Raw genomic sequence first — 24,868 nt, forward strand, 5'->3', positions numbered from 1 at the left:
CCCTTTGTCGGAGCAAATAGGGGAATTGTGGGTGTGTGTGTGCTTTTAAAGGCAGAAAAAGGAGCTACGTGATTGGTGGGAACATGGCAACGAGAAAAACTCGAATAAATTAGTGGAATAAAAAACGTTCGTTGATACCTGTGGGATTTAGACTGCCTCCCACCAATCACGTAGCTCCTTTTTCTGCCTTTAAAAGCACTCACAACCCACAATTCCCCTATTCGCTCCGACGAAGGGCTAACGCTCGAAACGTCAGCTTTTATGATCGTAATCGGTGGCCAACTTACCATTTCAACTTTGTTGATATATTCAGAATAATGGAAAAGCTTGTCCTCCTTGTAATTGTAATGATTGCTGCCTTGTGAATAGGACTGCGCAATCATTTTGCTTGTGCTGCGGCATCCAATACCCAATAAATTCAACAGAAGAACCCTTGGTTGTTTCACGCCTTATCAGGTCCTGACGCTTCATAGAAAGAAAACTCGCTTAAATTATATTTTCATCATAAACTGCATTTATTAAACTTTCTTTTGGAGTATAGTTTGCTAGGATTTTAGTGAAATTAGTGCTTGTGCTAATTTTTTCCGAAGGACACCCGCGAAGGTGAGATATAAAGTAACCTTAATCTGCTTACCTTGATCACTGATAAATTTTGTTGGTAAACACGATTCAAATCGATCGGCTGTTTACATTAGAAGCAATTCACTTGAAACTGCTGGCTGATCGCTCATTCCAAGATGCTTCCAAATGAACACTTTTCTTCACTAACCACAATCTCAAGTGTAAAAATTGACTTTGAAAGACAACTTTCTGACGTCTACAAGGAAACATATTTTTGTCCACGACTTATAAAAGACGATGCCATGTTACTTGCCCCAGTCTCTTGCTTAATTCATCTCGCTGCAATCAAAGCTATTCACTCGACCGCGACCACAGGCGCTGTGTGATTTTGGGGTCTAAAGGTCACTAACATATTTGGATTGAATTTAAACGTAAGCGTGGGCCGTTGAGAAAAGGAGACATTGTAAAATAAAAGCGAGGAACATAACTTGTTATAATAAGTCTCCTTACTTTTTTTACGTGATAGCTTTGTCACTTACGGTCGTTTTAACGCTGTTTAGGCGACTTTCTTTGTAACGTGTGTAGTGCTACTCTTCAACTATGTATAAGAAAAAAATAGGTCCGCAAAGCGTACATCCGTCTAGCGCGAGAATATGTCCTACGTACTTACACAAATGTGAATGGTTGATACATGTATTTCAATTTGTATACTTGAGGAGAGTTTTATAGAGAGTAGGTTCGATACGTTTTAATTGAAGTGCCCCAGGTCCCAATAAAAGTGTTCTGTAAGGGAAGTTCACCGGCGTGAAATAAGCACTTTTTTTTCAGAAGTAATTGTGTTGTTTATCAAATTCAACTCTTTGCCTGTCAGACCTTAACATAAACAAAAGGTGTTAACAAGTTACAGTGAAATAACTGTTTTTCTATCAAGAAACATTAATTTCCTCACTGACTCAGTTAACAGCAGAAATTTTGAAAATCAACTAGTTACCAGGTCTCATAGCAGCTGGATAGTTTCTTGCATAATGATTCACAGGATTTCGGTCCAAATTTAACATGAACATGAACATGAACACGAACACGAGCACGAACACGAACACGAACATAAACATAAAGTGCTAACCTCAGATTTAATGAACTTAAAACTTGGAGTGTACCTAATGGGTAAAGGCCGGAGTGCTGCCCAGATGTAATGTATCTAATACGAACATAAACAATCCACCAATGAAACTATAAGTTTATTTGGCTATTCAATAATTACAGAAATAGTTCCCCTTGACCCTTTTTGTTTGGTTGGATACAATTTGTTGGTCCATTTATCACTAAAGGTTGTGCTTTGAGGTTTTCTCAATATGCTCATTGTGCTATAACAAGTATTAAAAAACTGAGACATGAACATCAACAATGTCATAATGTAAAAGGTTTAAAAAGAAAATATATAACCACCACAACTACTGGATGATAGAAAATAATTTACCATTATTCCTTTTTAAAAGGTTGAAAAATAAGAAAATATAACAAAAACAATTTTTGGATGATAAAAATGACTGTCATAATTTGTTTCTGTTTCATTTGGATTTCACAATAGTGTTTTTGCTAAAATCTGGAAAAGAAGAAAAAGTAACAACAAGTTCTGGATGGTAAAACTTTCCATTATTCCTGTTTCTGTGTGATCTAGACATTATTGTGTTTACTATCACACATCAGTAAGCATCTGCTTCAAGAATAACTCCCACTGACGGCCCCACTGTGGCGAGTTGAGCTCCCTCGTTAATATTATTATTATTATCATTATTATTATTATTATTATTAATATTATTATTATTACAACTTCCACAATTTCCTGGCTCTATTGACTTCTGTTGGTGCGTAGATCACAGTAGATTAGTGTAAATTGAAAGGAAAGAAGTAAACAATTAGCAAAAGCCGCTTCAAGATCGTCAAAACGCTTTATGACAATTTAACATAAAAGAGAAATTCATCACAAAGATATCTACGGACAAACGGGAATTTTTTGAGGAAAATCAAAGGCTTGGTTGCCCGAGAAAAAAACAGCCGGACAACCCAGGAGAAATTGTAGTACAGTTCATGAATTACATCGTGATGTTCAACAGGAGGGAGATTAGATTTGCATATTTGAGACAAAAATAGCTCTAAATATCTCTCTTCTGATCGATGGAATCCCCAACAATTCTTAAAAACTAAGGAAATCAAAGGTAACGTCGCCGTTAATTGAACGTTTTTCGTCTCTAACCCAGACCTAGTAATAATAATAATAAATGAAAATTTATATAGCGCCCTATCCAAAAGCTCTAAGGCGCTTCACAATCAAGGTAAATTTTAAGGAAAGGAAACTCTTTATTCGCACTATTTCAAGAGGTTACTACAGACTATAAAAGTCAGAATATATAAAAAACAGTAAATTACAACAATAATCAAAAGTAAAATGTGCACAGTGACCAAAGTAGCATAGCTTTCGAGTTGGGCACTGTCACGTATAATTAACTGGTGTATCTTAACATTTACACAAGACTTACTTTACTGTAATTCTATATTTACACTAACCAAGGTATTTACACACAATTAACAATAATTATTATAAACAAAGAGAATAGAGAAGTGAGTAAATAAGTAAATAAATAAATTAAAATTTAATCAAGTTAAAAGAAGGAGAATTAATATTTTTTTATATATTGAATCAAAAGAACAAAGACTAAGAACAAAGAAACTAAAGTAAACTAAATCAATGCATTCTAAGAAGTAGATTGCGAAGTTAGCAGATATAGCTTGAATTGTTTAGAGAAGCGAAAATAACATCATTTTTTAGATGCAGTGGAATAGTCTCCCATATTTTCGATGCAATGAAAGTAAAAGTAGAAGATCCATAATTATTAGGTATTAGAGGCCTACGGAAGTTAAGGGTAGAAACAAATCTAGTGTAATGGTTATGGAAGTCAGAAGCCAGAGGTAGAGTTCTAGAAAAAATTGCTGGGATGCCTGTTGGATTGTTTATGATTTTATGTGCAAAGAGTGCTACTTTTAGTTTGAAAATATTATCAATTGTTAGGATATCCAATAAATGATAATAAGACGTAGCATTCTCTCTACTGTGTGCAGAAAAAATTGAACGAATGCATTTATTTTGCTTAGTTCTGATTTTATTTAGTCTAGTTTTGCAAGCACTTCCCCAACTAGTGATACCATAGGTCAAATAGGGATAGATGAAAGAGTAATACAATTGTTTCAGAGTATACAAATTTATATAGTGTCTCAATTTAGTAATAATTCCGATATTTTTTTGTTAATTCATTGTTAATATGTTTAATCTGAGGTCCCCTGTGTAAGTGTTGATAAATATAGACACCCAGGTATTTTATTTGGCTTTGGATCTTGTTATTTACATTTATACTTCTACTTAATCTTGAGGATGAGACTAGGATGTAATTTGTCTTTGAGAAGTTTATAGATAATTTGTTTGTAGCACAGTACTTAGCTACTAACTTAAATTCTTCGTTCATGACAGACTCTAGGTTACGCAGATTCTTACTTGCATATTGAACATATTAGTGTCATCAGCAAAGATTCGGAAGGATAGTTTGCTTGAACAGTTTGGTAAGTCATTAATATAGAGCAAAAATAACAATGGTCACAAAGTAACTTAAAAATCAAACATAATCATTCATTAAAATAACGCTTAAAAAGATAAGTTTTAAGATTACGCTTAAAAGTGTTAAGATCTATACTACATTTTATGGTTTCAGGAATGTCATTCCACAGCTTAGGTGCAGAGGCAGAAAAGGCGCGATCGCCATAAGATTTCAACTTGGAGCGAGGAATCACTAACAAGTTCTTACTCGATGATCGCAAAGACCTAGTAGGCTTATACGTTTCTAACAAGTCACTGATATAACTAGGACATAAATTATTTAAAGCTTTAAAAGTAAAAAAATAAGATTTTAAAAATAATCCTCTGCTCCACGGGGAGCCAGTGCAGTTCCCTCAGTAAAGGAGTAACGTAATCATGCTTGCGACCACATAATATCAGCCGTGCCGCACAATTCTGGGCTAATTGCAATCCATGAACTAAATGTTTCGGAAGACCATACAACAGAGAATTACAGTTGTCTAATCTGCATGTAACGAAGGCGTGTACTAACGCCTTAGTACTACTAACTGACAAAAACTTTCTAATCCGAGAAATATTCCGGATGTGAAAAAATGCAGATTTACAAATAGCCAAAACTTGACGTTCCATATTCAACTTATTGTCAAAGATTACACCTATGTTCCTGGCATAGTTCGAAGGCTGTATAACAGATCCGTCAATCGCTGTAGAAGAAGGAAGCCGAGAAGCAGACAGATTGCCTGATGCGATGACCAAAAGCTCAGTCTTATCACCGTTAAGTTTGAATTTGTTCAATGACATCCAAGTTCCAATATCTTGTAGGCAGGCTTCGATTCTCGTAGTAGTAACTGATGAAACCGAGTCAAGCGAAAAATAAACTTGACAGTCATTCGCGTAAAAATGGAAGTTCATATCATGTCTTCTTATAAAGTCGCCGAGAGGAGACGTATACAGTAAATACAAAATCGGACCTAGAGCAGATCCCTGGGGAACTCCAAACATCAGATCAGAGTGAGAAGAATTTGATCCGTTTATGCTACCAAATTGACTGCGGTCGGTGAGATAAGACTTAAACCAAGCAAGAACCTTGCCTTTGATACCAAACCGAATATTAACTCTGTGAAGTAATATACCATGGTCGACCGTGTCAAATGCCGCAGATAGATCGAGTAGTAATAAAACAACAGTACAACCACGATCCACAGTACGTAAGATGTCGTCATGAACTCTCAGAAGGGCAGTCTCAGTGCTATGCAATTTCTTGTAAGCAGATTGTAATTTCTCATCAAGGTTGCTGTCATCAATATACTGCACAAGTTGTACCGCAACCGATTTCTCGATCTATTTAGAGACGAACGGAAGGTTAGAAATAGGACGAAAATTCTTAAAATATTCAGTATCTAAATTAGTCTTCTTTAACAATGGAATAATCAAGGCAGTTTTGAGTGAGTTGGGTATAAGAGCCTCGTCGATTCACAATATCAGTTATTACTGACACCAACATTGGTAAACATTTAGTTAGCACAGAAGCTTGAAGTGGATCGAGAGGACAAGTTTTCACACTGGAGGATTTTAACTCAACTCAAATCGGATCCTAACAACTATAGACCAATATCTGTAGTCCCTATAATTTCCAAAGTTTTTGAAAGAATTGTTTACAATTAACTTTTTCGTTATCTAGATGATAACAAATTGCTATTGGGCTGCCAATCAGGGTTCCTTTCTCTACATAGTATGCTTACGGCTTTGCTTGAGGCAACAAATTCTTGGTCGGTAAATATCGACAATGGTCTCTTAAACGGCGTTGTCTTTATTGACCTTACTAAGGCATTCGACACTATTGATCATGAAATAATCTTGCGCAAGATGTCATACATGGGTGTCGATCTGGCAGCTATTAAGTGGTTCTCGTCGTACTTGAGTGGCCGAACTCACAGATGTAGTGTCGGTGGCAAACTATCATCTGCCCGTACCCTCAGTTGCGGCGTGCCGCAAGGTAGCATATTGGGTCCTTTGCTATTTTTAATATACATTAATGATCTTCCCAACTCCCTGCGGGGCGCCGCACCAAGAATGTTTGCCGATGACACTAATCTTACGATATCTGCTAAGACACTAACAGAGCTTGAGCTAGCTCTAACCCCTAAATTGAATAACCTTAGCTGTTGGCTGAAAGCTAACAAGCTCAGTCTAAATGTTGCTAAAACAGAGTTAATGATTTTTGGTTCAAGACAAAGACTATCTGCCCAATGTAACGACTTAGAAATCAGAATTGATGACCAAATTATCAAGAGAGTCGACAAGGCCAAATCTTTGGGTCTTACTATAGATGCCCAACTCTCTTGGGGTAGCCACATTGAAGAGATTTGCAAGAAAGTCTCTTCAGCCATAGGCGCCCTAAAACGTGTACGGCCCGTTATATCCAAAGAAACTGCAATCCAAATTTATAACGCTTTGATTATGCCCCATTTTGATTATTGCAGCCCCGTCTGGGACTGTTTAAGTGGCTACTTGAGCGATAAGCTCCAAAAATTAAAATCGAGAATTAGAATCGAGCAGCCAGAATTATTACTAAATTACCCTTTGATACGAGCTTAAACCACCTTCTCTCCACCCTCGATTGGGAGAGGCTATCTCTTCGACGAGAGAAACAAAAAGCCATAGTGATGTATAAAATTATAAACAACCTTTCTCCCGAATATCTGCAAAGTCTTTTCTCTCAGCATCACTCTGTGTACGACACAAGAAACTCTGAAGGAAGGCTGGCCGTGTCCAAACCAAACACCAATTATTTGAAACGAAGCTTCTCTTACAGCGGGGCCATGTTATGGAATAAATTGCCCAAAAACTTAAAGAATGCTTCATCCATTAACCATTTTAGGCGAAATCTTAACGTAGTCGATATATAGGATTCCGACACGGCAATCATGTAAAGCAGTTGATTAATCTTAGTTTTTATTATGTAACTGATGATTTTCCGTGTTTAAATAAAGATTTACATACATACATACAACCTTTCATATTTCAATCTTTAGTTCGGAAATTTTGACTTTTTAATTTTTGAGCGAACAGATTTGACACCCCTTTCGTTACCTGAGACGCAACTTGTCTGGGAATAGTTTTAAAATTTAGCTGTTTTGGGTTGTGTTTTGCGGGTCTTGGGACTTAGTAAACAACTAGACTGTTTCAGAAAATACTGACAAAAAAATATTTCAATTTATTAACATTAAAAGTAAGTGAAAGCGTTGTGTTTTTTAAAACTGGAAGGAATTCTGCAGTTTTAAATCAGATATACTGTTTCACGCCGCTGTGAATCGAATGTAAATTACATTTATAATTTCACGGCCTCGGAACACAAAATTTAAAACCAAAAATCATACAACATTTAAAGGACAACCAAGTCCTCATCAGGCAACCAAAGTCAGGGGTTGGGTTATTCGGCATTTGCCATAAGGATAACCTGGATTTTTTTTCCTAGGGGAAATGCAAATTAGTGCCCCCAATTAGCTTGTGCTTGAACAGCTAAATACATTTGACACTTACATAAAGTTCTTATTATTATTATGCAGCGCTGTCTTTGAAACGTTTTTATTAGTGGCGACGAAGACAGCAATCATCGCATACTCGAAGGCATCTTTCAAAGCCTTTGATTCAACCAAATTTGTTCCAACTTCGAAAAATGTGGCATACTGAAATACACAAAGTTAGAAAAAAAGACCGCTTCACTTACCCACTTCACCATCTACTCGTGGGTTTGACAACGCACAAAGTCGAAAGACAACATCTCGTTATCATTGAGTTGTTATTTTCTTCTCGTTTCCGAATTCCATTGGTCCTGACTATTCCTCGCTCTGTTTTTGTCTTGAATAGGATTCGTCGTAGTTTTTTGTTTTCCGACTCCTCGCGATTATAAATCGATTTCTTACACATTTCTTTTGGTTAAAATTTTCTTTCCCTGTCATGTCAACCATCACAAGATGTATACTTAAATGTGGCCTTACTGGTATGACGTCGTAATTGGTGGTATATGAAGTATTTTTCGAAATTGTTTGAACTCTTCCATAGGTGTCTTCGTGCTAAAGCACTAGACACCAAAAACAGTTGAATAGTAGTAGCAGCATGCGCATTTTGATAACCAAATACCTGTCACATTTTTGTCATCAGTTGATGTTAAATCTCACGAATATTCATGTCAGTCAGCGCATGCTCAGTTGAACGTACTTTTCCATGTGCTCCGCTCGGTTCGAGATGTTGAATTAGACCATTGAGTTCTACAGTATCGTTTACATGTTTCCTCCCGGTTATTCGAACCCTTCGACACTACAAACTAGAGACGAGGATAAAGAAATTGATCCACAACGATGGCGCAGCAATTTAATAGGGCTGCAGTGCGGAATTCTAGAACCGTTCGATGGTGTTGATTTCACAGATTACAGCGAGCGCCTCAACTCCTACTTCGTTGCAAACAACCTCGGTCAATACGCAGACGATGCTACAGCAGCAGTTAAACGAGAAGCAGACAAGAAGAAAGTTGCCGTTACTATATCCTTGATTGGTAAGGCAGCATACAGTCCACTTAAGGATCTTTGTTTACCAGCTCAGAAAACGTACGACGAACTCACTGAGATTTTGAAGAGCTATTACAAACCCAAGGTACTCGAAGTTGCAGAATCCTATCGTTTTCATCGCACCTTCCAGTGTGAGAATGAAACGGTAACTGAGTACGCAAACAAACTTAAACGCTTCGCGGTGAACTGTAATTTTGGTGCTTTCCTTACAAGAGCCTCGAGAGATCAATTCGTGGGAGGAGTGAAAAGCCAAACTACTAAGAAAAAGTTACTCTCAGAAGATAGGACCTTCGATCAAGCTCTTAAGATAGCTCAAGCAGATGAATTGGCAGAGAGAGGATCTAGAAAACTCAGCAGGTTAGTGCCGACACTTCCAGTGCTAAAGTTCATCCTGTGCATGCCGTCCACAAAAAACCTACTCCTTGCCAGGGAAACAGTAATAAAACGGCTGTTAAAACTAAGTTGATGGAAGACAATGTTTTAGTTGTGGTTCTTCACAACATATTGCAGACAATTGCCGTCATGTAAAGTCTATATGCAGCTCTTGTAAAAAGAATGGACACCTTGCTAATGTTTGTTTCAAAAAAAGAGAGAAAGTAGTTACAATACAGCTCACCAAGTTATAGCCACACCAGCTCAAGAAAAAATTCCTGGCGAGGATGAAAAGGACGCTGAAAATCGTTTTACAGTGTACATGAGAAGTGTGAAATCGTCGGGTAGTCCTGCAGCTACTCCACCCCATTACACCCTTGCAGTTACTATTGAAGACACGGAGGTTCCTATGGCAGTTGACACTGGTAGTTCAGTAACCTTGTTAGGGTCTGCAGTTTTTCCTAAACTGGGAAGAAAAATTGATACACTCAAACCCTCCACAGCTATTCTGGAAAGCTACACAGGAAATGTCATCGAATGTCTGGGGGAAAAGGACATGAAAGTTCAGATTGGAAATTAAGTTGACACCCTTTTAATTCGTGTTGTTCACGAGCCATCACTCCTTGGTCATGATATGATGTCTAAGTCCACATTTCCTTGGCAGAATACTGATTGTCAGTACTATTTCAACTACAGCTGAGGACATTGTATGTCAATACCCTGATTTCTTTAACCACAACACCGTGGGAAAACTGAAAGGCATTCAAGTGTCATTGCGGGTGAAAGACGTAAATCCTGTATTCACCAAATTTCGAGTTGTACCTTCGCGATTCGATTTAAGTATGACGAAACTCTTAAGAAATTAGTGGAAGAGGATATCATTGAAAAGGTAGAACATTCAGAATGCGTCTCACCAACTGTTCCTATTGTGAAACAAAGTGGTAATCTGAGAATTTGTGGGGATTACTCTGTTACCATTAGCAAATTTTCAATCTTTGAGCCATACCCAGCACGAACTCTTGAGGAACTGTTGAGCCAACTCTCAAGAGGGAAGAGATTTACTAAGATAGATCTTTCCCAGGCCTACCATCAATTGGAACTTACCCCTGAAAGTAGAAAATACACTACCATCAATACACATAAGGGTCTATACGGGTACAAGTGCCTTACCTATGGAGTTAGTAGTGCAGTTTCTATTTTCCAACGCACCATGAAATATGTTTTAAAAGATCTTCCAGGTTGCTGTGTGCACGTTGATGACATACTCATTTCTGGGGAGTCAGATGAAATACACTTAGAGAACCTATTTTGGGTTTTACAGAGGTTACAGGAATGTGGACTGAAACTTAACCCTGACAAATTCCATTTTATGCTCGATAAAGTTGTTTACGTGGGCAAGACAATTTCTGCTGCTGGAATTTCACCTACCAAGGAGAAGGTTAATGCCATACAGCAGGCAGCACCTCCAGCAAGTGCAGCTGAACTACAATCTTTCCAGGGAAGTGCAAATTTCCTCTGTAAATTCGTGCCAGATTTTGCAAAAATTGCCTCACCCCAGTACAGACTACTCCGGAAAGGGACACCCTGGGAATGGGGAAAACCTGAACAGGACGCTTTTGATAACATTAAAGCAGCTTTATGTTCTGACTCGATTTTACTTCACCATGATCCTGCGGCTGAACTGGTTTTACAGTGTGACGCCTCTGTTGGCGTGGGAGCAGCATTACTTCAACCTGGGCCTGAGGGTTTTTTGCAACCGGTCGCTTATGCGTCCCGAATTTTGAATAGTGCAGAACAAAACTACTCTCAAATTGAACGCGAGTCTTCAGCCATTGTTTTGGACTCACCAAGTTTCGTCAGTACTTACTTGAAAGACATTTCACACTCTTGACTGACCACAAACCTTTGATCACCTTACTTGGAGAGCATAAACCTTTGCCCCAGCTAGCTTCAGCCAGAATCAAACGATGGTCGTTATTTCTCGCTGCTTATGATTACACCATCGAATTCATTCCTGGTAAAGAAAATGTGTACGCAGATTTCCTTTCCAGAAAGCCAATTGACGCTGAACCTTCTTCAGCGGAGCAAGTAACTGTAAGTGTGATGCTTATTGAGGGAGATCAGTTTGTGAATGCCTCAGTGGTGGCTGTGGAAACCAAAAAAGATCCACTACTTAGCAAAGTTTTGCGCTACACTCAAAACGGCTGGCCAGAACGCCCTGAACAGATATTTCAACCCTATTACAGCAAAAGACACGACCTTTCCCATGAAGATGACATTTTACCATGGAACTCTCGTGTCGTGATACCAGAGTCACTGCGTAGCATTGTACTCAAAGACCTGCATACCGAACACCTTGTTATGGTTAAAGTGAAGCAACTAGCGCGGAAGTATCTATGGTGGCCTGGACTGGACCAAGAAATAGAGGGAACTGTCAAGTTGTGTACGGCCTGTCAGGATGCGGCTAAAGCACCGGTATCATCCCAACCTGCCTTGTGGTCGTGGCCAGGGGGACCATGGAGGCGCTTCCAACTAGACTTTGCTGGTCCCTACCCAGGAAAAACGTTCCTTATGATAGTGGATGCTTACTCTAAATTCTTAGAAGTAACACCAATGTCACATACCACTTCTGCTAACACCATTGCTGCTCTGAGGAATGTTTTCAGCTATTTCGTTTACCTGAACATCTTGTAACTGATAATGGCAGCCAATTCACCAGTGCAGAATTCCAGAAATTTCTCAAGGGTAATATAGCAGCATACTTTTACAGCTCCTGGACACCCTGCAACAAATGGGCTAGCAGAACGTTATGTTGGAGAATTCAAAGATAAGTTGAACAAGATTGGAGATACAGGCGAGCCTTTACAGGCAAAACTAGATCGGTTCTTATTGACAAACAGGGCCACGCCTTCTTCCTTTGGCAAATCACCTTCTGAATTACTCTTGAACAAACAAACTAGAATTAGACTCAGTGCTTTAAGAAGTAAAAGCACTAAACAAGAAGTTAAGGTTTTTCAAGATAACCTGGACAACAAGCCAAAGTTTATGTCTGACCAACCAGTTTTCGTGCGCAATTTCGGGAAAGGAGCAAAATGGGTACCTGGAAGGATTGCAGGAACAGTCAGTCCTAGAAATTTTGATGTCCAAGTCGGAGACACTCTGTGGAAACGACACGAGGAACAACTTCGCCCGAGATTCATACCCACAACACAATGTTCCGAGCTACTTCGTGAAGCTCAGACACTAGAGTCAGTGGGGATGTTACCACCAGAACTAGATAATGTCCCCATTACACTGACACACCCAACAACTACAGAAAGGGAGACAGGGAAAACCACACTACAAAGGGACATTCCAGCATTGAATTCTGAGCCTGAAGGTTCTCCGAAACCTCAGGACCTGCCCACCCAAGACTCTAAACCTCCAGAACCTTTACTTGAGGAGTCAGAGCGAAGATATCCTCCCAGGGAACGAAAACCTCCTCAGAGATTTTATTGAACAGAGTAAACATTCAGTACAAACTAGATTTGATTTTTTTTATGCTGACATTCGTCAAGTCCACTGTTCAGTTTCAAATTACCCTTACTATACTTCAAAAGGAGGCATTTGCTATATCTCATGAATATTCATGTCAGTCAGCGCATGCTCAGTTGAGCATACTTTGCCATGTGCTCCGCTCGGTTCGAGATGTTGAATTAAATCGTTGAGTTCTACAGTATCGTTTACATGTTTCCTCCCGGTTATTCGAACCCCTCGACACTACAGTTGACTACGCCAAGTGCGACCTACTTCCCTACGCGGACAAAACTTGTTTACGGAGACAGATCTTAAAAGTTGTCTCATAGATGAAGAAAAAAATCATCAAAACCGTAAAACCACAAAAAAGTCAAATCGATCCAAACGGAAAACCGCATGCAAAACCGTCAATACTGATGAATTTTCGCATTCCCATTTATCAAATTATCCGATGAAGTGGTGACAAGTGGAGCATACAGAGATTTCGCGGCTATCCGAGATCGGTGGAGGCGCATAATTAATTGCCGCTCAGATCGAAGAGAAACCGGAACCCAAATCGAAAACCACGTCGGATACCAGATCCCAACAACCCTATAGTATTCTTGACGAAAACCGAAAACCAAACGCCATAAAACGGAAAATCAGGGAACCGCAATGAAAACCTAAACCGAAGAGATTTGGCACAAAAACCGACAAACCGTTCTAAAAAGCTGGCCAAAACCACAAAACCTCTCCTAGAGTCACTGTGGCTCAGTGGTAGAGCATCCGAGTGAGGAATGCGATGATCTGAGGTTCGAGTCCTCTTGAGGAAACAGAATTTTTTCTTTGTCCTGCGCTCGTGACAAGACGGAAAACATCTTTTTCTACTTCTTTACCGATATCAAAACTTGCCATCTTCCCTATTCTATTCAAAAAACAAACTTGCAATTTAACAGTCAGTTAATTTCAAGAATCCTTCAAAATGCTCTTAACCACTCTATTTATTTCAATATTCATCGAAAGTTTTACGGTCGGTCGCGCCCCTCTAGTGAGCAATTCGAATTTCCGAACATATTTTCCCGGTTTTGATTCTTTTGGAGAGCTCGAGAGGTACAGGTCAGGGCAGTTCTGTCTGTTCTGGGGCCGATTCGTTTTGCGGGAAATATAACTAAGCGAGAAAGTCCACGCGAGATAAAGTTACGTGAACTGTCAAGGTGTAATGATGTAACGGGTAACTTTATCCACTAGTCTAACCCACGACGCTTTTAATTGTCTCGGACATTTCGGTGACAAACATTGTCGGTAACATCTAGGGGCATCTCAAAAATATTTTTCAAGTCCGACGGGCCCTAAGCACCTGGGCGCCTATTGGAAAAAATACGGTATTTTCGTTTTCTTCGGGAATTCGAGTTAGCGGGGTTCTACTTGTATGAAACACAATACTTATCATATTTATTCCGCCCGCTACAACCAACCCGCATGAACGCTTCTGGGTGTCTCGTTTATCTTTAAAAACTTCACAATTTGGAATCACTGTGTTTATTTATCTTGGAATGGTAGGTGGGACCAAAGGGAACGAAACTCAAACCGAGTCTTAAGATTACAAGGAGCTATGTCATCTGCCACTTATACCTCCTCAAAACAACACAACTTTTCTAAAAAATTCACTGAAATTGAGTTTCCAAGTTTGTTTGTTTGATTTTGATGCACAAATTAACTCCCGAGTCGAATTCCTCAAAATGAATCAGTTTTATTTGATCATAGGCAGGGATTCTATAACAGTGATTTGAGAAGTGTCCCTGCAAAATCATCGCAACTCATCTAAGGGCATCGAAGTTTGTAGCAAAGCATGCAATCAAACTTGTAATCCCATTCCTCGCATACTAATCTACCTCCATTCCTGAATTTGCAATTTTTGACCCAGTAAGTGCGAGATTCGTTGCTGATATGAAAACTGTAGAGCCAAGTATCAGGGTCGCACTGCTTTTTTGGTATTGAGTCTTTTACGGGGGAACAGAAGGAAAGATTGTTCAGGTCTTTGCTTCTCGCTGTGGGCAGAAATAAAAAAAAAATAAGAGCAATAACAATATATGAAAGCTTCCTTGGAAGGAAAGTAAAAGCTGCAATAAATAACTTCAATAAGTTTCTTTAAATTATCACTCTGACTGTTCTTGGGAATTTCGCATACGGTGTATTGAAATAGTGCAGATAGACTCGGTAACAAAAGAAAGGGAATACCACACGAAAGCACCCCACTGCAAGATTAAAAATTTACAGGCAGAAGAGGTCAGTGGACAATATTCTGCATAGTTGGTTGCTTTGTTGCAAATTTGCGCTCTAGATTTTGCGCTTTAGATTTCCATTTCGTTATTTCTTACTTTCTCTTTTAGTCGTGAAATTGAGGAATCTCGCTTGAAGTAAGTTCAGTTTGACGTAAAGGTGTTGTGTTTTCCTTGAAGAGGGTGGTTTCAAAAGTTTTGAGCATTCTGCAGTAAAACTATCAGTTAGAGAAACAAAATGGACTTGTCAGAGTGCCAGAACCCACTTCTCTTATCTTAAACTTCTGATTTTTTAAAACAATGTTTCGGGCCCGTTCAGTTACCGGGACTCTCCAGAAACGGCCCTAGGGAGTTTAATGCCAGTGGAGGAATAATTACCTAACCGCTGTAGATCACAGGTAAAACTTGTTTGAAAAGTAAATATGGACAAGAAACGGGATGTATAAATACGAGGCTCAAGTGGCAAATATCGCGCTTTTTAGGGTAATATAATTAACCCCGTTAAGTGTCGAGGTGGCAAATGGCGAACGTTAGATAAGTTCAACTAATCTTCTTTGCTTATCTAAGTTTTCATATTACCTAGACGGCTTTTTGTGAAATTCCTTTCTTTCCCGATGGAGTTAAAGTCCACCTCTTCCAAGCGAATAACTGGGAACTGGCCACAAAACTCCTGAATCTGTTCACTGAGGAGAGTTTTGTCAACTTCTTCTAGCACAGCCCAATACTTCCGAACGACTTCGCTGCTTTTAGAAGGAGGTTGGAGTGTCTTTGATGTAAAAAAGTCGGAGACAATAGGCATTCTGCCCGATGAAATAAGTAAGATGTACGCATGTATGTATGTATGTATGTATGTATGTATGTATAAGTATATATTTAACAAATAGACTCCATGTGGCTGTGCATTCTTTCAGATCAAAGATGACAGTGATCGCAGGCGAGCGTGCCTTGATTTCTTCTGTAATCTATTACTGAATAGACTCGAGGCACTGCGGAATCTATTTGTTTTATGTAATAAAGATGCAACAAATTGTTAATAGTAACGTCCGTCTCGCGCCTGTCCAATTAAGAGGTCATCAGCAAGAACCAAACGAAAATTACGTATAAGAAGCATATGTTTATCTATCTATCTATTTCTCTCTATATATGTGAAATACATATACCTTTTCTTTTGCCATTAAAAAGGTGTCGACAGAATAAATTATAGAGACAATAGAAAAGTGCAATGCTGGAGTCAAAACTGACATACATACTTGCATACATACATACATACATACATGCATGCATGCATGCATGCATACATACATACATAAGTACATACAACCATATATCTTTACCATTTGCAATCTAGTCTTTAGATCAGCAGGCTTTGGCAAGGTGTGAGGCAGTGGTCCCAGATAACATTTGGCTTCATTTTTTGGGCGACGCACCGATATTTTCTAAAGAACAAAAGATAGGGATCTTTAAGTCCTCGACAGACGCTGAGCGGTAGGGGAGATAGGGGTCAGTCTGTAGGTCACTCAATAATTGCTAGCATTTATTTCTGAGATATTTGTGAAAAGAAGAGAAGACCACTTGTAATTGTTAACACTGAGTGGTTTAAATTACTGATAACGACTCTGGTGTGATAGTTTGATTACTATTATAATGTTACCTTTCGGCTGTGAAATCAGTTTTTCCAGAAGCGATGAATATTATGAGAGAGTCTTAATTTTCCGTAGTTAGCAGATACAGTTTATTGTTATGCACTACTTACAGTTCAACTGCCGATAAACCTCCCTTTTTTGTGTGTAGTAAGAAGTGACTTTGTACTTTCTTTGGTTGAAAGGAAGGAAAGACAACTTTGTTGTCTTTACAGATGGCAACAGCTACACGATAAAATTGAAGACTGACAGACTTTTTCCGTATTCCTTTCAACGACTGACATTGCAATGTCCCAGCTCAAACATTTGGTGTAAAATCTGGCAACTCATTTACCTTATTGAAGTCAAAAAGGTAGTCCGCTTCGGCGAGTCCATTGTGAGCTGGAACGTGGAAGTACTCAAGATTGTTTTCCTCGTCAATTCTTATCTTCTCAAAGAATTTCGTTCCTCTCTCCGTGATGTGAACTTTGTACTCGTTCTGGTCCACTTGTTCCACGATTTTACCTTGTGCAATCTATCAAATATGCAAAACTCAAACGGTGTTTTACTAAAGACCAGTTTACAGACATTTGATTGAATTAATGCTTCAATTTCTTCACATGGTAAGGGAAAGGTTCTCGCATCAATCTCGCCTGGAAAAATTCATCAATTTCATTGATTGAAAGAGTTGAACTAAATTCATTAATCGCCTACCAACTCAACGTTAGTTAATTTTAATCAACATGGAGAAGATTGAAGCTACTTACCGCAGCAAAACTTGGGTTAAAAATACAGAGATATAAAATCGAAAGGGTTCCAGTTGTAATAAAACCCTGAAATCGAACGAAAAAGTGAATTAAATAAAACTACAGATTCGCGCAGCCTGAGATCACCAACACCTAATTTTAACGGACAGCTTGAAGGAAGAACGCTGAATATTCCTGGATGCACAAATCTAAGGCTTTGTGAAGACCACTAAAGATGTACACTGAAAATATAACTTTATGTGACGAAAAAGCTTCAAACGATTTTAAAACAATTTGTACTTACCATGGCAGGTTACAATCAATAAAATGGCTGAGTTTTTTTCGTGCGTTCTTGTCACCTGACAAACTTGGTTTGCGCTTTTCAGTAGAAAAGTGTTGGCGGGCTTTTTATGTCGTTTCACAAGGAAGTGAAATGAGAAACTAATGTTGCGGCTACATAAGACAAAAAAATTTCCCGAGCAACATAGGAAGTACTTGAACTACCTTCAAAGGTGGTTTGTGAAATTATTACTTCTGCTATAGCTTGCAGTCCCCAAAATCCTGTGTGTATCAGCGAGACACAATCCTACTTTGCACACGGGCTTCAGCTTTACGGACACTCTGAACCATGTCTCAAAACTTCCGTCAATGTGAACGCGGAACGTATTTCTAGTATCTGTTACTTGCTCTATTTGATTTATTTTTCCCCCATCGAGACATACGTATCCAACATAAACAATGTTTAGTAATGTTTAGTTAAGTCATCTATGATCTAAACGCGAATTACTAAAACGCTAAACTAGTGATAGCTAGGTAGTCATAAAGGTCTTTACGCGCTTAATGTCTTTCATCGACAAAACGAAATCAAACCAATCGATGCAAAACACGAAGCGAAGCAAAGCAATCGAGGCGATAAAAAAAAAAATACGATTATGACTGAACAACGTTGCCTTAAACTATTCCTTAACAGACGCAGAAAATAAAATGCTGACCTTAACTTCAACAGACACAGAACTTAACCTGAAGTAACGAAAATATTAAATAAGAACTAAATAACAAACTAAATCAAAGTCACCACCAGATAAACAATAGACTGTTCTCTTAAAAATATCGCGCTTATCTTGCACTAGGCAATAAGGTATTTGTTGTTGTTAAGAAGATCACAAATAGACACAACGTCATGAATATTTGTTCGTATGGTACTCGCCTGCCTTTCCACTGACGCGTCGCAGACGACAGTCGAATTCGGTTCAGCAGGTTTATTTATTTGTTATGGTCAAGACGGTCACAAAGAGACACAAAAGAACTTTTTTTCTCTGTTACTCCCCTAACTTTCTACTATAAACTTGTCGTACGCGACAATCAACATCTGTTTACCTGGGTTTTGATCATCACTGAATGTTGGACGTGTAAGAATCTACTAGTGGGTAGCTAACGAAGGTCACTAATAGACACAACATAATATTTATTTGCTCGCTTGACTTTTTATTGACGTGTCATATACAACGATCGAAATCGGTTTATAAGGTTTTTTCTATAGACACAACAGAACTTTATGTCTCTGCTACTCGCGTAACTTTTTACTATAAACTTGTAGTACGCGGCATGCCCCGTACACATACAAATCGTTTTAAGAACACTTTTATTCCAAGTATGTGTACATAAATTTTTTTCTTTTTTAGACTAGTTTGTACATAGTCATAAATAGAGAGTTTTTCGCATTTATGGTTTTATTATAATTTCAATTTGTATTTGGAATTCATTTATTCCTAGTTCTAAGTAATTGTAACGCAATTCAGTCTACGGACTGCCATGTTCGATATTCTAATAAACTATCTATCTATCTATCATGTTTACCGTTGACACGAATTTTAAATTTGAATATTGCTCATGTAATTAGTATGCTCCTGAGGAAGACCGAGACGGTCGAAACGTCGAGCTAATAAACCAACAAAGCTACATTGGAGTTGGCCTCTTGACCATTACATTTCTGCTCTTATTTACGTTATTTCAAGAGCCCACGATTGCTTCAGTGATCCTCCAGGCAGCGCGTTTAAGACTGATCAGCATTGTTTGTGGGACCCCTTACAAGCTTCTACTTCTTCTATCTATCTATCTATCTATCTATCTATCTATCTATCTATCTATCTATCTATCTATCTGTTTACCTGGGTTTTGATCATCACTGAATGTTTGGATGTCAGTGTAAGAATCTACCAGCGGGTAGGGAACGAACCGACTATACTGGCTACGAATCGACTGAGCACGAAATGTCTAGGAACGGGTGCAAACCAAGCAAACAGTGCTACGCTTCAATTCATAGTTATGGAAACGAATAATGCTTTTAAAGTCGTTACTCAAACGCATTTAATTCTAACCATATGATCGGTTTCTGTGTAGCCAAAATCTTCGTGTTGTAGTCGGAAACCAACATCGCTGACTGATAAAGATTTCTTGAGTTTACGAAATGCCCGTGGGTACCAAACGAGCACATACCAAACGAACAACGCTTTATTTTGCTGTTAGAAACGAACAACGCTTTTAGAGTCGTCACTCGAACGTAGTTCTTTTCCGATCATCATCTGTACGGTGTTGTTGGTAACGAACAGCGCTTAAGTGAAAAATATTTTTAACTTTATTGCCTCCTTAAGTCGAATTTTCAAATTCTTTGCTCTTTCGGACGACACACCTCTAGATTTCGGGCGACATGAGTGAAAGTTTTGAGCGACCTGGCCCCGGGTTTCGAGCGATATGACTTCAAGCGAGATGAATTTCGGGCCACTTGACCGATTATCAAAGCACAGCAAATGTAGCTGCAAGCAGACCCTGTAATGATAAAGGATACCCCGAGGCGTTTTGAAGTATTCTTTTAATCAAACTGTACTTAAAAATTGGAAAAAGTTTACGAGTGTGAACTATACACTGTTTCTAAAAATTTGCATACTTTTATTCTAGAAATAGGTTCAATGGAGAAAGAGTAACGCAACAAGAACAGATAATTCACTGTTACGTATATGGCTTGATTGACCATATTTAGATAGCAATGTACTCTTACATGAAGTAGAGATCAGCAATAAAAGTGTGTCTTAGAAAAATGGAAAAGCTTGGAGAGGTTCCTTGTCGAAACATGGTGTCAGGAGTGGTTATTTTTTAAAAACTTCTAGCTAGCTGCATTGCTGAAGTTTTTCCTTGTTCGGCGTCTAGTCGGTTCAAGAAACTCTGGGAGCGGCGCGAAGCAAAATCACTGCAGTGAACGTCACTTACGGCGAATTCCTTCATCGACCACGTGCGTGGAAAGCGAAACGATGTCGTCTAGCGAGCAAGCTACACCACCGCCAGCTCCACAAGCTCCCCTACCGCCACAGATAAGCACTTTTCCTACAAACTTCCCTGTCCCAGCAGCTATGGTTTGTCGTGGAGATATCCCGAATAACTGGGAATTTTTCAAGCAACAATGGCAAGATTACGAAATAGCGACAGGATTAGACCAAAAGAGCCAACCAATACGGTTAGCAACGTTCCGTTCGGTTATAGGAAAAGAGTGTCTCCAGATTTTTCGGAATCTTAATTTTGGCTCTGGTGAAGTTACTATCACTTCAGCACTCAAAGCATTAGAAGAGTATTTTCTCCCCAAGAGAAACGTAGTCTACGAAAGGTATGTGTTTAATTCTTGTTGTCAAATACCCGACGAAACTGTTGATTGCTTTATCAATCGATTGAGGAAATTGGCATCATCTTGTCAGTTTGGAGCTCTTACGGAAGAGATGATCCGAGATAGGTTAGTCATTGGCATTCAAGATAAGACTACGAAAGCTAGACTACTCAGAGAGAGAGATCTTTCCTTGGATAAAGCTCTCGACATGTGCAGATCAAACGAAGTAACGAAGAATCAGTTAAAAGCAATACAAAATGTCGACAAGAAAGATAATGACGAACTGAATTTCGTTCGTGCCAAGCATAAACCAGCACAAGGCAAGAAACCTCCATACCAAAAGAAGCCTTCAACACAAAAGAAATCTACAAGAAAATTTTGGAAATGCAAATATTGTGGTCAGCAAAAGAAGCATGCTAAACCGACTGAGTGTCCTGCACACGGGCAGCAATGTCGAATTTGTAAGAAAATGAATCATTTCGCTCACATGTGTCAGTCGAACAAAGAGAGAGTTCATGTTGCCGAGGAAGCAGAAGGTTATGAGTCAGAAGAATTGTTGTTACAGCTAGAAGAGATAACAGCAGTTAGTGGTTATGGTAAACAGCTGACATCTAACATTACTTTTATAGTAGATCAAAAGTACAAAGAGCAGCTTGTATGTCAATTGGACACTGGAGCAACTTGTAATGTGATCAGTCACAGAAGCCTGGTTCAACTACTCCAGAATGGTGATCCTCCTCTACGTAAGTCTAACTCACAGCTGAAGCTATTCGATGGTAGTTTGATGTCTCCCATGGGCGAGATTACACTCACAGCAGAGAGAAAAGGCAACCGCAGAGACCTAAGATTCCAAGTTGTTAACAGTACTAACAAACCTCTATTATCAGCTGAGACCTGTGAACAACTGGAGCTTCTCAAGTTTGAAGTGGATCTAGAGGAATCTATACATGTTGTTAAGAACAGTCTCCTGACCAGAGATCGGATTTTGAGAGATTACAGAGATGTGTTTGAAGGGTTGGGCCATATTGGAGACACCAAGATCGTCACGGACCCCAATATGAAGCCAGTGCAACACTCGCCACGTCGAGTACCAGTTGCCTTACGTGAAAGAGTCAAGTCCAAACTTGATGACCTGGAGAAGAAAGGAATCGTGGAGAAAGTCACCGCACCCACTGAGTGGATCAGTAGCATGGTTGTAGTAACCACACCAAACAAGATCAGAATTTGCCTGGATCCTAAAGATCTTAACAAGGCAGTCATCCGTCCCAAATTTCAAATGCCCACCTTGGATGAATTGCTACCGAAACTCAGCAAAGCAAAAGTATTTAGCACCATGGACGCTAAAGATGGTTTCTATCAGGTTGGATTGGATACAAGCAGTGGCCTCAAGACCACATTCTGGACTCCTTTTGGGCGTTACAAGTATTTGAGACTCCCCTTTGGCATCAACCTAGCTCCTGAAGAATTTGAGTCCAAGCTACACGAGAAACTTGATGGTTTACCGGGAGTAGAGGTAATCAGAGATGACATATTAGTGATGGGCTATGGAGAGAACGACGAAGAAGCCAACCGGAATCATGATGAAAACTTACTTGGTCTGTTAGACCGTGCTCGTAAAGCAAATCTTCGTCTAAACAGCAGCAAGATGAACCTCAGGAAGTCCGAAGTTAAATTCATGGGACACTTGATCACCAAGAATGGGTTGAAGCCAGACCCAGACAAAATAAAAGCCGTGGAGGAGATGCCGAAGCCTCAATCAAAGAAAGAACTGTTAAGTCTCCTAGGATTTGTCAATTACTTATCGAAGTTCCTACCTAGGCTATCAGAAGTTGCACAACCACTGAGAGATTTAACTGCGAAGGAAGCTAAGTTTATTTGGTCAGAACAACACGAGGAAGCATTCAAAGAAGTAAGAAAACTCGTGGTCAAACACCCTGTGCTCAAGTACTACGATTTGGCAGAAGAAGTCACCATACAATGTGATGCTAGTGACTATGGGTTAGGAGCAGCATTGTTACAAGGTGGCCAACCAGTCGCATTTGCTTCAAGATCTCTGTCACGGACCGAGAGGCAATATGCACAAATTGAAAAAGAGTGCCTGGCAATTGTCTTCTCATGTGAAAGATTCAGTCAGTACCTTGCTGGTCGCGAGAAAGTAAAAGTGGAATCAGATCACAAGCCCTTGCAGAGTATTTTTCAGAAGTCCATACACTCAGCTCCATGTCGGTTGCAGAGGATGATGTTACGGTTGCAACGCTTCAATCTAGAAGTTAAATACAAGCCAGGCGCACAGATGTACGTCGCTGATCATTTGTCAAGAGCCTCACTTGCCGATAGTACGTCCAAGTCAGACAACTTTCAAGTTTTTGCCATAGAACTTGAAACACTTACCCCCTTGGACTCCATCAAAGTAGCTCCAGAAAGGCTAACTCATCTCCAGAAATGTACAGCGCAAGATCTTGTTCTCGAAACCCTGAAAACCACGGTTTTAACTGGATGGCCAGAGAGAAGAGAACAATGCCCAGTACAAATTCGCGATTACTGGAATTTTAGAGAAGAGATTTCGCTACACAATGGAATTCTGTTTAAGAGTCAGAGAGTGATAGTTCCTAAAGCTATGAGACCGGAGATGCTTTCAAGAATACACTCAAGTCATCAAGGAATTGCAGCATGCCTGAGGAAGGCTAAAGACATCGTGTTCTGGCCTGGCATGAATTCAGAAATCAAAGCCGTCGTTGAGAGATGCCCAGTTTGCGCCGATTTTCAAGCAAAAAATGTTAAGCAGCCAATGCAATCTCATAAAATTCCTGACAGGCCATGGAGCAAAGTTGGTACAGATCTGTTTTCATTAAGCGGAAAGAATTACGTCACAATCGTTGATTACTTCTCAGATTTTGTTGAAGTTGACGAACTTGAGGACACGACCTCACAGGCAGTCATACAAGTCCTTAAACAGCAATTCAGTAGACATGGAATCCCGGACACTGTTGTTTCAGACAACGGATCACAGTTTAGCAGTCACGAATTTCACGAGTTCTCACTCAGCTGGGAATTTAACCATGTAACGTCATCACCACATTATGCAAAGGCTAACGGGAAAGCGGAATCCTCAGTCAAGGCGGTCAAACAGCTATTCAAGAAAGCTGGACGTGATGGAAAAGACCCTTGGTTAGCTTTATTAGACTACAGGAACACCCCCACAGAAGGTCTAGGCAACAGCCCTGCTCAAAGGCTTATGTCTAGAAGGACACGAACTCGGTTACCTACAGCAGCAAGTCTTCTTCGTCCTGAAGTAATTCCAGACTCTACAGAGCAGTTAGAGTGGAAAAGGCGAAAAGCGAAGCTTTACCATGACCGTAGCGCAAAACAGTTGCCAGAATTGGAGATTGGACAAGAAGTCCGAATCGCACCTTTACAGAAGAATCAAACATGGAAGCAAGCTACATGCGTAGAGAAACTCTCGGATAGGTCTTACGTGGTCAAATCAGGCGATCAGACCCTCAGAAGAAATAGGCAGTTCCTGAGACCTGCAGAAGTACCTACAGCTCAAGAAAAGCAACACAACAAGGATGGTACAACAGAACCTAGTGGCAATCACAAGGAAGTACCAACAGCACTGACAAGGTTTGCAACACCTTTGAGTCCTAAGCCGGTGAACTCAACACCCCCGAGTCCTGCAGAACAATTATCCAGCACCAGCAGTACATTACCAGCCTCACAGAAGACAAGAACTCGGAGCATTCGTTTGCCGTCCAGATTTAAAGACTTTGATATGAAACATTAGTAGAGGCATAATGATTCAAAGACTCAAAGACTTAAACGCGCATTTCAGTATAATATAACAAGTTCCGTTCAGGGCCTAAGTTCCGTTTAGTTTAGGGTTTTGTTTCGAGTTACAAAAAGTCAGTCTGATTTTCTTTGTTTATTAGCTAAGTCTGTTACAGTTGTTTT

The 24,868-nt window shown here is 39.5% G+C and overlaps 2 protein-coding genes across 2 annotated transcripts in view; both read right to left on the reverse strand.

Annotated features, from left to right (window-relative positions):
• The window catches only part of LOC111326494 (abscission/NoCut checkpoint regulator), a 152,091-nt gene that overhangs the window by 23,603 nt on the left and 103,620 nt on the right, over positions 1-24,868 (reverse strand). The gene's annotated exons all lie outside the window — the stretch shown is intronic.
• On the reverse strand, positions 14,352-17,745 carry LOC148728359 (uncharacterized). The gene is made up of 6 exons (XM_088725922.1): positions 17,570-17,745; positions 17,287-17,352; positions 16,875-17,054; positions 16,235-16,336; positions 15,480-15,666; positions 14,352-14,669 (listed from the first exon to the last, which is right to left on the reverse strand). Exons 1-6 carry the CDS (start codon positions 17,570-17,572, stop codon positions 14,443-14,445), a joined length of 765 nt encoding a protein of 254 aa, XP_088582048.1. The 5' UTR covers positions 17,573-17,745; the 3' UTR covers positions 14,352-14,442.

Source organism: Stylophora pistillata, chromosome 6 (genome assembly GCF_964205215.1).
Source record: "Stylophora pistillata chromosome 6, jaStyPist1.2, whole genome shotgun sequence".
Lineage (NCBI taxonomy): Eukaryota > Metazoa > Cnidaria > Anthozoa > Scleractinia > Pocilloporidae > Stylophora > Stylophora pistillata.